At 40.7% G+C, this 12,491-nt stretch overlaps 1 protein-coding gene across 16 annotated transcripts in view; it reads right to left on the reverse strand.

Moving 5' to 3' along the window:
• The window catches only part of LOC126299310 (battenin), a 225,610-nt gene that overhangs the window by 43,432 nt on the left and 169,687 nt on the right, over positions 1–12,491 (reverse strand). For all 16 annotated transcript variants that reach the window (XM_049991115.1, XM_049991114.1, XM_049991118.1 and 13 more), the window contains one exon: positions 7,280–7,425. In XM_049991115.1, coding sequence (XP_049847072.1) covers positions 7,280–7,425 — 146 coding nt within the window. The remainder of the gene's footprint in view (positions 1–7,279; positions 7,426–12,491) is intronic.

Here is a 12,491-nt window from a genome sequence, read left to right on the forward strand (position 1 = left end):
ACCTATTCAGCGGAACCCAAAACCCCACCACCCTATGGCACAAGTCAAGGAATCTGCAGCCAACACAGTCGCAAAACCGTCTGAGCCTCTGATTCAGACCCTCCACCCGGCTCTGCACCAAAGGTCCGCAGTCAACGATGCTGCAGATGGTGAGCTCTGCCTTCATCTCGCAAGCAAGACTCGCAGCCTCCACCAAATCAGATAGCCGCTGGAATCCAGAGAGAATTTCCTCAGATCTAAAGTGATACCACCTCTTTTAGTTTACTCTTAAAACATTGTATCCTGTTCTCATTAACAAGCCTTACTGCTATGTATGCATCTTCCTCAGGGCTATAAGGTGCTATATTGCCTATTTTCACTAAATGTGCATAATGATCAGATAGTACATTAACAACTGGGTAAACATTAATTGTTTCAACTTGAGCAGTCTATAAAAATGTTATCAATCCATGTCTTACTATCTTGCTGCACACACAAGTTGGAAAATTATCTACTGAAACTAGATTGAAACACACAAATAATGATTAGAGTTCTTTTTTTTCCTGTCGGTATCTTTTAAGACATCTACCTTGAAATCTCCACAAACTACTAACTGTTTCTTCTTGTCTGACAGGTAGCTCAATAATGCATCTACACTCCTGGAAATGGAAAAAAGAACACATTGACACCGGTGTGTCAGACCCACCATACTTGCTGCGGACACTGCGAGAGGGCTGTACAAGCAATGATCACACGCACGGCACAGCGGGCACACCAGGAACCGCGGTGTTGGCCGTCGAATGGCGCTAGCTGCGCAGCATTTGTGCACCGCCGCCATCAGTGTCAGCCAGTTTCCCGTGGCATATGGAGCTCCACCGCAGTCTTTAACACTGGTAGCATGCCGCGACAGCGTGGACGTGAACTGTATGTGCAGTTGACGGACTTTGAGCGAGGGCGTATAGTGGGCATGCGGGAGGCCGTGTGGACGTACCGCCGAATTGCTCAACACGTGGGGCGTGAGGTCTCCACTGTACATCGATGTTGTCGCTAGTGGTCGGCGGAAGGTGCACGTGCCCGTCGACCTGGGACCGGACCCCAGCGACACATGGATGCACGCCAAGACCGTAGGATCCTACGCAGTGCCATAGGGGACCGCACCACCACTTCCCAGCAAATTAGGGACACTGTTGCTCCTGGGGTATCGGCGAGGACCATTCGCAACCGTCTTCATGAAGCTGGGCTACGGTCCCGCACACCGTTAGGCTGTCTTCCGCTCACACCCCAACATCGTGCAACCCGCCTCCAGTGGTGTTGCGACAGGCGTGAATGGAGGGACAAATGGAGACGTGTCGTCTTCAGCGATGAGAGTCGCTTCTGCCTTGGTGCCAATGATGGTTGTATGCGTGTTTGGCGCCGTGCAGGTGAGGGCCACAATCAGGACTGCATACTACCAAGGCACACAGGGCCAACACCCGGCATCATGGTGTGGGGAGCGATCTCCTACACTGGCCGTACACCTCTGGTGATCGTCGAGGGGACACTGAATAGTGCACGGTACATCCAAACCGTCATCCAACCCATCGTTCTACCATTCCTAGACCGGCAAGGGAACTTGCTGTTCCAACAGGACAATGCACGTCCGCATGTATCCCGTGCCAGCCAACGTGCTCTATAAGGTGTAAGTCAACTACCCTGCCCAGCAAGATCTCTGGATCTGTCCCCCATTGAGCATGTTTGGGACTGGATGAAGCGTCGTCTCACGCGGTCTGCACGTCCAGCACGAACGCTGGTCCAACTGAGGCGCCAGGTGGAAATTGCATGGCAAGCCGTTCCACAGGACTACATCCAGCATCTCTACGATCGTCTCCATGGGAGAAAAGCAGCCTGCTTTGCTGCGAAAGGTGGATATACGCTGTACTAGTGCCGACATTGTGCATGCTCTGTTGCCTGTGTCTATGTGCCTGTGGTTCTGTCAGTGTGATCATGTGATGTATCTGACCCCAGGAATGTGTTAACAAAGTTTCCCCTTCCTGGGACAATGAATTCACGGTGTTCTTATTTCAATTTCCAGGAGTGTAGATAAATAGCTGAAAATTTCCTAGACAGGATCTGTAGCCTGTAGCAATTACCAGAGAAGTATTTTGCAGCAACAACTCACAAGCACATGCTTTTTGGTTCTGATCTATTGAAACTATTTGTTTCACTACTTTTGACTTTATGTCCAAATTTACTTAAGTTGCAACTCTTCCTTTTCTCATGTTAACTCTACAAGAAAATGATGCTAGTCTATAATCCCTGATAGTTAGCTTCATCATCCCTGTGGTTACATAGTGTTCTGGGAGGCATGGACCATTTATCACTTCAGAATTTTTCACATCTTCTAGACAAATAAAAAGCTCATGTATCTTATTTTTCGACTGCCTAATGTTCTAATTAAACAAATTAATTTTATTTTTCTGGAAACTATTAAACATATTATGATTCTGTTCTGCACTAATTTCTTTCAATATTCTGTCTAGCTTAAAAAACATCTCTCTCTATCTCCAGTAATCACAGGCATTTTGCCTTGTGAGCCTGTGCCCCATCCCTTAAACTTTCTGCATGATACTTAGCTAATCTGTGCTTCCCCCACATATCCAAGTGGAGACCATGATTTATGTATCCTTATCTTCCAATTGCAGCAACAGACACGGCACAGATATGAAACTTTCTTTCAGTCAAAAGCAATCAACTCAGCTCTATGTTTACACGACTAACAGCCATGTTGTCCAGTACAGGTCACAGTGCTGCTAAACGTCCACAAACCCCACACGGGTGTGTGCTGGTGCTGTTCTTATTTCCTCCAAGTCACATTTAATACTATACTCTCAACTGGTAGCTAGACAGATCCTTGCTCCTCCTACTATACGTATCTGATCCTCTCCATCAAAATCTCTGCACAAGGCCCCTAAATACTAGTTTCCTAAGTATGGAACCTACTTGAGCTTTGACACTCTTCATGAGATTTTAAGAACTCTCCAGTACTATAAATGTGAGGTGAATATTTTCAGTAAAAGAAACAATTTCTGAAATATTCCTTTTCTCAAAGATGTGTTAATATTATTGCAGTTTGCTGAACATAAATAGTAATCATATAAAATGGGTGTGGAGCACATTAAACTGGACATTTCATCACCTCAATGCAAAAAACAAATTTCTGTAGGTTCAAATGGCTCTGAGCACTATGGGACTTAACATCTGACGTCATCAGTCCCCTAGAACTTAAAACTACTTAAACCTAACTAACCTAAGAACATCACACACACATCCATGGCTGAGGCAGGATTCAAACCTGCGACTGTAGGAGTCGCGCAGTTCCAGACTGAAGTGCCTAGAACCACTCGGCCACAATGGCTGGCATTTCTGTAGGCAACTGGTAGATCATGGTCTCTACTTCAATAAAAATTAAAGGTATTTTATTCTTTTCACATATATTTTATCACTGTGGATATAGTCTTAATAGAAATTGCCCAATAATAGGACAAATATCCAGTGCCCTGTCAGGAAGGCAAACTAGCAATTCAAGGATCAACATTGGTGAGACTCTAATGGAGCTGATTTACTGAGTGGTGGTTGTTCACAAGCAGTGTAATGCATGGCTATAATATAATGTTGGTTGGGTAGGAGGAAACATGAGTGAAAGAGAACTGATTTTAGTCAAAAATCTAAAAACAAACCAAAAAATGTGATGTAATGATGAAATGATAGATAATTTATTTGCATGGAAGTGATGCAATTTCAGCTCAGGTGTGGCAAAACACTGAAGTACTACTGTAAGTATGGCACTGATGGCTTTCACAACCATGAAGAGGGCAATCTCCAAACATCTAATTTTATTTGAACCATTAGACTATAAATCAATGATGTTTCAGGCTAAAATGAAATACAGATAATGTTGTGTAAATCCATATCAAACTGAGTAATTTTTGTCAAAGTCTCTATAATTTTATTTACTCACAAAAAGGTGGTATTGGTGTAAATTTCTTGCTAAATTCAGAAAGAGATTCAGAATGAGTGCAAAAACTGGCTGGTGACTCTCAATATAAGTAAATGTAATTTACTGCACATAAAAATAGTTTCTAGGGGCTTGTAGTATTTGACTACTTCATCATCAATAAGTCATCTGAGACAGTTATGATAACCAATTATTTCATGATTCATGATGAAATAGCTATATAAAGAAATATGAAATAATTGTCAACCTGAGATTTGCTGAAAACTGCTTAGTAACAATAATTCACCTGCAAGGAAGCCACTTACAAAATTACTGTCCAACCACTTCTTGCTGTTTCTCTCAGATTCTTGTAACAGATGATGATGATGATGATGATGATGATGATGATATTTGGTTTGTGGGGCACTCAACTGCGCATTCCCAATTTTTACACAATCCAGTCTAGCCACTGTCATAAGTGGTGGTGGTGGTGGTGGTGGTGGTGGTGGTGGTGGTGGTGATGATGATGATGAGGAGGAGGAGGAGGAGGAGGAGGACAACACAAACACCCATTCCCCAAGCAGAGAAAATCCCCAGTCTGTCTTGTAACAGAAAATAACAACATAATCTCATGTAAAAGTTGCACAATTTGTCATAGGTCTGTTAGCTTGACAGAGAATGTTACATACATGCTCAACATATTCTAGTCACACATGAAGAAAGAAAGGCTTTATTCAAATGAACAGGATTGCTTTAAGATTTTACAAGCAACACACTTTTTCATACAAGTTAAGGTGTGTGTGTGTGTGTGTGTGTGTGTGTGTGTGTGTGTGTGTGTGTGTGTGTTTGGTGGAGAAGGGGCAGAGTGGGGGAAGACAGTGAGTAACTTGTGTGAATCTATACTGAATTCATATATACTTTCCACATACTGGGCCTCATGGTGTCACAATGATATGACATTTGATATTTACAGCCCTGTCAATTTGTTTACAATGTTCGTATGCCATGGAATTGTACTTGGTCAGAAAAATTGCGGGTCCAATGTGATATCACATGGTCTGTGCTTCATTGCAATTTATCAGGCTTGCAACAAATTTCAAAGCCCATGCCATCTTGATAATTCCCACTAACATAAGTTTACAGCTGGGTTCTCACCCTGTAACATACCCTTCATTCCCATAACATCCTTAGCATCAACCTTTGCTTGTCCCTGTCTTCCATCTGCCTCAACTCCCTATCTCACACATACACATGCCTATTATATCTCCCCCCCCCCCCCCCACCCTCCCACAAATTTGAAAGACTATATTGACTGATTATAAAGCACTTAACTTGTGATAACTGTTCCAAATGAGATTTGACATAAGAATTATAAACAAAAAATATTAAATGAAGTTATTCAGAAAAAAGATTTTGAACTGTGTCATCTTTCTAATTGCACACTGTAGAATCGACATGAACAACATTATTTCTTATAGGCTGGACATTTAAACTTAAAAGTGTGAAGTTTTGTTCATGGTATATAACCTCCCTGGTTCAAGGCTAATAACTTAATGCACTTACAGCTCCTCTATCTTCCCTATCTATTTACATCTTCCAGGCAGTGGGCAATTCCCTGCTATATATATGTAGGAATATCAAGGTCACTGATACTGAAACATGTTTGCTGTTAAACAATTTGTCATTTTAATTGGGTAAGAGATGTGTTTCTGTTTCCTAGTTAATCACAAATATGTACAACATTTGCTACAGCTGACTACCCACTATACCTATTGCTACTTGCCAATACCATTTTACTACCCATCTCAAGGAAACAGAGTATCTCTCCATTGAATTTTCTAAATCCATAAGCAATCTGCAACTAACGTACTCCACTCCACGCAGAGCTAACGGCAAATGCACTCAGATGAAATAAATCATATAGTTACACATTGACCTCATGTGATCTAAACAGCTGGAAGGTAATTTCAATGGCCCCAGGAGATCAATGTGTCACTACAGTTTCAGTATAACAACTTGGAAACAGTTGTTTGCCAGAGAAAATGAATATGAAAAATTCCTGTTTAATATGCAGTACTTTTACACACATTAAAAGAAATAAAAGTTGATGTGACTGACAAGTTTTGGACTATATATGTGGCACTGAAGCTAATGTATTTGGGTTCACATAAAGGTGAATATGCTGTTTATCTTCCTGTACACTATCTGGAAATGGAATAGGATAAGGTCCTAATGAATGGGGTATACTATGTACCCTCTGGAACACACATGTACAGTTTCATAATCTTGAGACATAGCTATCTGAAAACCACAGCAAAAGACAGTAAACTACAACATATCACTGTGTCCTCTCTTGAGTGCTTAGGTCCAAGGCTAAGGATTCTTTGTTGCCTGAAAGAAAGGGTTTAATAGAGATCTAAGCTCTTTTCAGGACAAAAATTTCAAAAAATGGATTTTCCTCATAGATTAAAATTGTGTGCCACATCTCTGATTTCCATGGCACACTCTCATTCATTTGAGAACTGTTCACTGAAGGCAACAATCCATATTCAAGCACTATCACACAGTTTTAATCAGTGGGAAAGGTTCATTTCACTGCACACTTCATGTGAGGATAAAAGTTTCCTTTTACAATTTGATGGAAAAAAACTTTGCTTGCTGGGTCTCATCAACACCTTGCAGCACATGTCCAAAACCTCCATGGATGGTATCCATGAAAGAAGATATTATCCCAACATACTGCTTAGACATTCTCTGGAGACTGACTGTCTGTTCAGAAAGTCACATTTGGCATTGAACAGTACTGAAACTGTGTAAGAAAAGAATGAATAGCGTGAATGAAAAATAAAATCAACTAAAGAAAATACCATACAAAAGAGTGATTCAATTAGGGCTTCAGTAAGATGAAGAGGACTTGCAAACAAATCGGAGTAAAAAAGGAATGAGAGAAATGGAGTAGCATAGTTTACTTACTTTATTTAATACTATTTGGGGCTACAGCCACACTGTTTATGAATATATTTTGTAGCTACATTTTCCATAACTACTTGGACATTTATTACAATGTAACAAGTTTCAAGATCACTTGTCTCATTTGGAAATTTACCTCATTCCAGTAATTTTTTGTCCCAGTAATGTTACTGTTTGTCTGCTAACTTACATGTACTTAATCCGACCACTGCTCAATGAACATCAAACGTATTCCATGAGGTGTCAGTCTGCTGAATTCTGATTAACTCCATTAAATTCTGGTATTATGACAAGAATTCACAGACTGCAAAAGTTAACTTTTAAGTATCTTGGAAGGCAATAACACAATATACTTACTGAACATAGAATGGAAGAAATGGTGCAATCAGTTTGACAAAAAGAGCTGGCAATATATCAGCTAATAAAATAGCTGCTGTTGAAATCTCGTTGCAATCACGAGACTGACTGACATCTGAAGACGTAGCATTTGATGGCTCTTTCACCTGTAAGATTAAGATGCAATATAAGCCACGTGTAATAAGTGAAACACAGATCCTGTGCTAATGCTAAGGTGCATACAAATATTACCGAGAGGTGTAAAATCATTAAATAATGACTCTTTCAATGTAATTCTCTTGACAGTATTTGGAATGTCAAAGACGACAACAAAATTAAGTCAGACCCAAGTATACTGCCACCAGAAAAAGGACCAGGGACCAGAACTTCCATGGTTAGACAGTTGCAGCCAGCAGATTTTAGCTGAAAAACTGGTCTTCAGCAGGTTATAATGTCCACTGGTGATGGCTGCACATTGTGACTTTGGCTACACTAATTACTCTAGTAATTTAACTTAGAAAACAGTCTCACACCATGATGAGACAGCAGTCTCTCAAGACACACTCAAGATTAAAGCCTGAGAACCCTTACATGGACAAATTAAGCAGCCGTACTGGACCCAACATAAGGGGCACAAACTGTAGTATGAGCCTGCCAACTAACACGAACCACACAGGTAAGCTTAATAAGACAAAAGTGTCTGGTTGAACAGTCTAATATAGTTGAAAGACAGTTGCAAGATTTCATGGCCAGAAGGTGCTGCGGCAGAAGTTGCTATTACCTGGAAAGTCTGCATGCCAAAATTCGATTTCTTTTTTTAGTATCACTGTACACAAAAGAAAGCCTTGAGACAAAAGTGGCAATTAATTTAACTGGTCAACACATTGCCAAACTTAATAGTTAATTAACCAGACTGCAATATTTCAAAAATGAGACCACTGCTTATTAAAAATGTGAGAGCTAGTTCTCCCTCTGGGTCATACTTGGGGACATACAGGCCCTACAAAAATACTCTCTTACATTCTAAGGACATGTTAAAATAATTAAACAAGTTAACATATAGTTTTAGTAGTAGTAGTAGTAGTAGTAGGAGGAGGAGGAGGAGGAGGAGGAGTAGGAGTAGCAGTAGCAGTAGCAGTAGCAGCAGTCGCAGCAGCAGCCGTCATCATCATTGCCATTATTCTTGTCGCTGCTGCCACTGCCAGCACCATCATGGGTTAGATCTATGGATATATTTTAGTCCATCAGTCCACTCCTTTCTCGGTATTTCTGAACATATTTTCCATATTGGTCAGAAATTGACAGCTTGTTTAGATACACACTCATTCTCCACACAAAGAAGATGGTTCAGCCATTACATTTCAGCTTGGAATACAGTCTAGGATTCTATGACAGATGGTAGTCAAAGATATTGGATGATAGTTTTGTGGGTCACTTCAACCACTCTTCTTGTAGACAGGTGCAACCAGTGCTCTCTTCCAACTGCTTGGCAAATCTTTTTGTTTGAGGTATCTGTTATTTTGTTGTTAAAGGAAGATGCAAATTCTGTATATAGATTTGACAGGGATTCCTTTGTGCCCTGGAGCTTTGTTTAATTTTAGCAGTTTCTACTGTCTCTAACTACCACTGACACTAATACCCACATCACTTACCTTTGCAGTTGTGCAAGAGACTATATAGTGAAGTCAATAACAGCTCTGAATATGTATCGTGGAAATTAGGAAACTACTTCTGCTGTATGAAAATCATTTTTTATTGGACAGTTGTTCAAGAATTAAACTGGTGCAGTATTCCAGCATTTCTATTTTTGCTTAGCTGCCATGAATATCGGTTTCTGTGCAATTCATGAGTGTTTGGACGCTAATGTGGTTTCACTTATGACTGTAATTTTTTCACACAAGGTCTTTCAATAAGATTCCACTATGGTCATTCAAAGGTTCACACATTATTATTTTGACAAGCAAATACATTTTCTTTGGCAACACACATTGTCCCTTTGACGGCTAAAGGTATTTCCTTCAGCATCTCTCTATCTATAACCTTATGTTGTTGTTGTGGTCTTCAGTCCTGAGACTGGTTTGATGCAGCTCTCCATGCTACTCTATCCTGTGCAAGCCTCTTCATCTCCCAGTACCCACTGCAACCTACAGCCTTCTGAATCTGCATATTGTAGTCATCTCTTGGTCTCCCTCTACGATTTTTACCCTCCACGCTGCCCTCCAATACTAAATTGGTGATCCCTTGATGCCTCAGAACATGTCCTGCCAACCGATCACTTCTCTGGTCAAGTTGTGCCACAAACTTCTCTTCTACCCAATCCTATTCAATACTTCCTCATTAGTTATGTGATCTACCCATCTAATCTTCAACATTCTTCTGTAGCACCACATTTCGAAACCTTCTATTCTCTTCTTGTCCAAACTATTTATCGTCCATGTTTCACTTCCATACATGGCTACACTCCATACAACTACTTTCAGAAATGTCTTCCTGACACTTAAATCTATACTCGATGTTAACAAATTTCTCTTCTTCAGAAACGCTTTCCTTGCCATTGCCAGTCTACATTTTATATCCTCTCTACTTCGACCATCATCAGTTATTTTGCTCCCCAAATAGCAAAACTCCTTTACTACTTTAAGTGTCTCATTTCCTAATTTAATTCCCTCTGCATCACCTGACTTCATTCGACTACATTCCATTATTCTCGTTTTGCTTTTGTTGATGTTCATCTTATATCTTCGTTTCAAGACGCTATCCATTCTGTTCAACTGCTCTTCCAAGTCCTTTGCTGTCTCTGACAGAATTACAATGTCATCGGCGAACCTCAAAGTTCTTATTTTTTCTCCAAGGATTTTAATACCTACTCCAAACTTTTCTTTTGTTTCCTTCACTGCTTGCTCCATATACAGGTTGAATAACATCGAGGAGAGGCTACAACCCTGTCTCACTCCCTTCCCAACCACTGCTTCCCTTTCATGCCCCTTGACTCTTATAACTGCCATCTAGTTTCAGTACAAATTGTAAATAGCCTTTCATTCCCTGTATTTTACCCCTGCCACCTTCAGAATCTGAAAGAGAGTATTCCAGTCAACATTGTCAAAAGCTTTCTCTAAGTGTACAAATGCTAGAAACGTAGGTTTGCCCTTCCTTAATCTAGCTTCTAAGATAAGTTGTAGGGTCAGTATTGCCTCACGTGTTCCAACATTTCTACGGAATCCAATCTGATCTTCCCTGAGGTTGGATTCTACTAGTTTTTCCATTCGTCTGTAAAGAATTTGCGTTAGTATTTTGCAGCTGTGACTTATTAAACTGATAGTTTGGTAATTTTCACATCTGTCAACACCTTCATTTCTTTGGGATTGGAATTATTATATTCTTCTTGAAGTCTGAGGGTATTTCACCTGTCTCATACATCTTGCTCACCAGATGGTAGAGTTTTGTCAGGACTGACTCTCCCAAAGCCGTCAGTAGTTCCAGTGGAATGTTGTCTACTCCGGGGGCCTTGTTTCGACTCATGTCTTTCAGTGCTCTGTCAAACTCTTCACGCAGTATCGAATCTCCCATTTCATCTTCATCTACATCCTCTTCCATTTCCATAATATTGTCCTCAAGTACATCGCCCTTGTATAGATGCTCTATATACTCCTTCCACCTTTCTGCTTTCCCTTCTTTGCTTAGAACTGGGTTTCCATCTGAGCTCTTGATGTTCATACAAGTAGTTCTCTTATCTCCAAAGGTCTCTTTAATTTTCCTGTAGGCTGTATCTATCTTACCCCTAGTGAGATAAGCCTCTACATCCTTACATTTGTCCTCTAGCCATCCCCGCTTAGCCATTTTGCACTTCCTGTCGATCTCATTTTTGAGACGTCTGTATTCCTTTTTGCCTGCTTCATTTACTGCATTTTTATATTTTCTCCTTTCATCAATTAAATTCATATTTCTTCTGTTACCTAAGGATTTCTACTAGCCCTCGCCTTTTTACCTACTTGATCCTCTGCTGCCTTCCCTACTTCATCCCTCAAAGCTACCCATTCTTCTTCTACTGTATTTCTTTCCCCCATTCCTGTCGATTGCTCCCTTATGCTCTCCTTGAAACTCTGTACAACCTCTGGTTCTTTCAGTTTATCCAGGTCCCATCTCCTTAAATTTCCACCTTTTTGCAGTTTCTTCAGTTTTAATCTACAGGTCATAACCAATAGATTGTGGTCAGAGTCCACATCTGCCCCTGGAAATGTCTTACAATTTAAAACCTGGTTCCTAAATCTCTGTCTTACCATTATATAATCTATCTGAAACCTGTCAGTATCTCCAGGCTTCTTCCATGTATACAGCCTTCTTTTGTGATTCTTGAACCAAGTGTTACCTATGATTAAGTTGTGCTCTGTGCAAAATTCTATCAGGCGGCTTCCTCTTTCATTTCTTTGCCCCAGTCCATGTTCACCTACTATGTTTCCTTCTCTCCCTTTTCCTACTACCGAATTCCAGTCACCCATGACTATTAAATTTTCGTCTCCCTTCACTATCTGAATAATTTCTTTGATTTGATCATACATTTCATCAATTTCTTCGTCATCTGCAGAGCTAGTTGGCATATAAACTTGTACTACTGTAGTAGGTGTGGGCTTCGTATCTATCTCTGCCACAATAATGTGTTCACTATGCTGTTTGTAGTAGCTTACCCACATTCCTATTTTCCTATTCATTATTAAACCTACTCCTGCATTACCCCTATTTGATTTTGTGTTTATAACCCGGTAGTCACCTGACCAGAAGTCTTGTTCCTCTTGCCACCGAACTTCACTAATTCCCACTATATCTAACTTTAACCTATCCATTTCCCTTTTTAAATTTTCTAACCTACCTGCCCGATTAAGGGATCTGACATTCCACACTCCGATCCGTAGAATGCCAGTTTTCTTTCTCCTGATAACGACATCCTCTTGAGTAGTCCCCGCCCGGAGATCCGAATGGGGGACTATTTTACCTCTGGAATATTTTACCCAAGAGGACGCCATCATCATTTAATCATACAGTAAAGCTGCATGCCCTCGGGAAAAATTACGGCCGTAGTTTCCCCTTGCTTTCAGCGGTTCGCAGTACCAGCACAGAAAGGCCGTTTTGGTTATTGTTACAAGGCCAGATCAGGCAATCATCCAGACTGTTGCCCCTGCAACTACTGAAAAGGCTGCTGCCCCTCTTCAGGAACCACACGTTTGTCTGGCCTCTCAAC

This window comes from Schistocerca gregaria, chromosome X (assembly GCF_023897955.1).
Source record: "Schistocerca gregaria isolate iqSchGreg1 chromosome X, iqSchGreg1.2, whole genome shotgun sequence".
Classification (NCBI taxonomy): domain Eukaryota; kingdom Metazoa; phylum Arthropoda; class Insecta; order Orthoptera; family Acrididae; genus Schistocerca; species Schistocerca gregaria.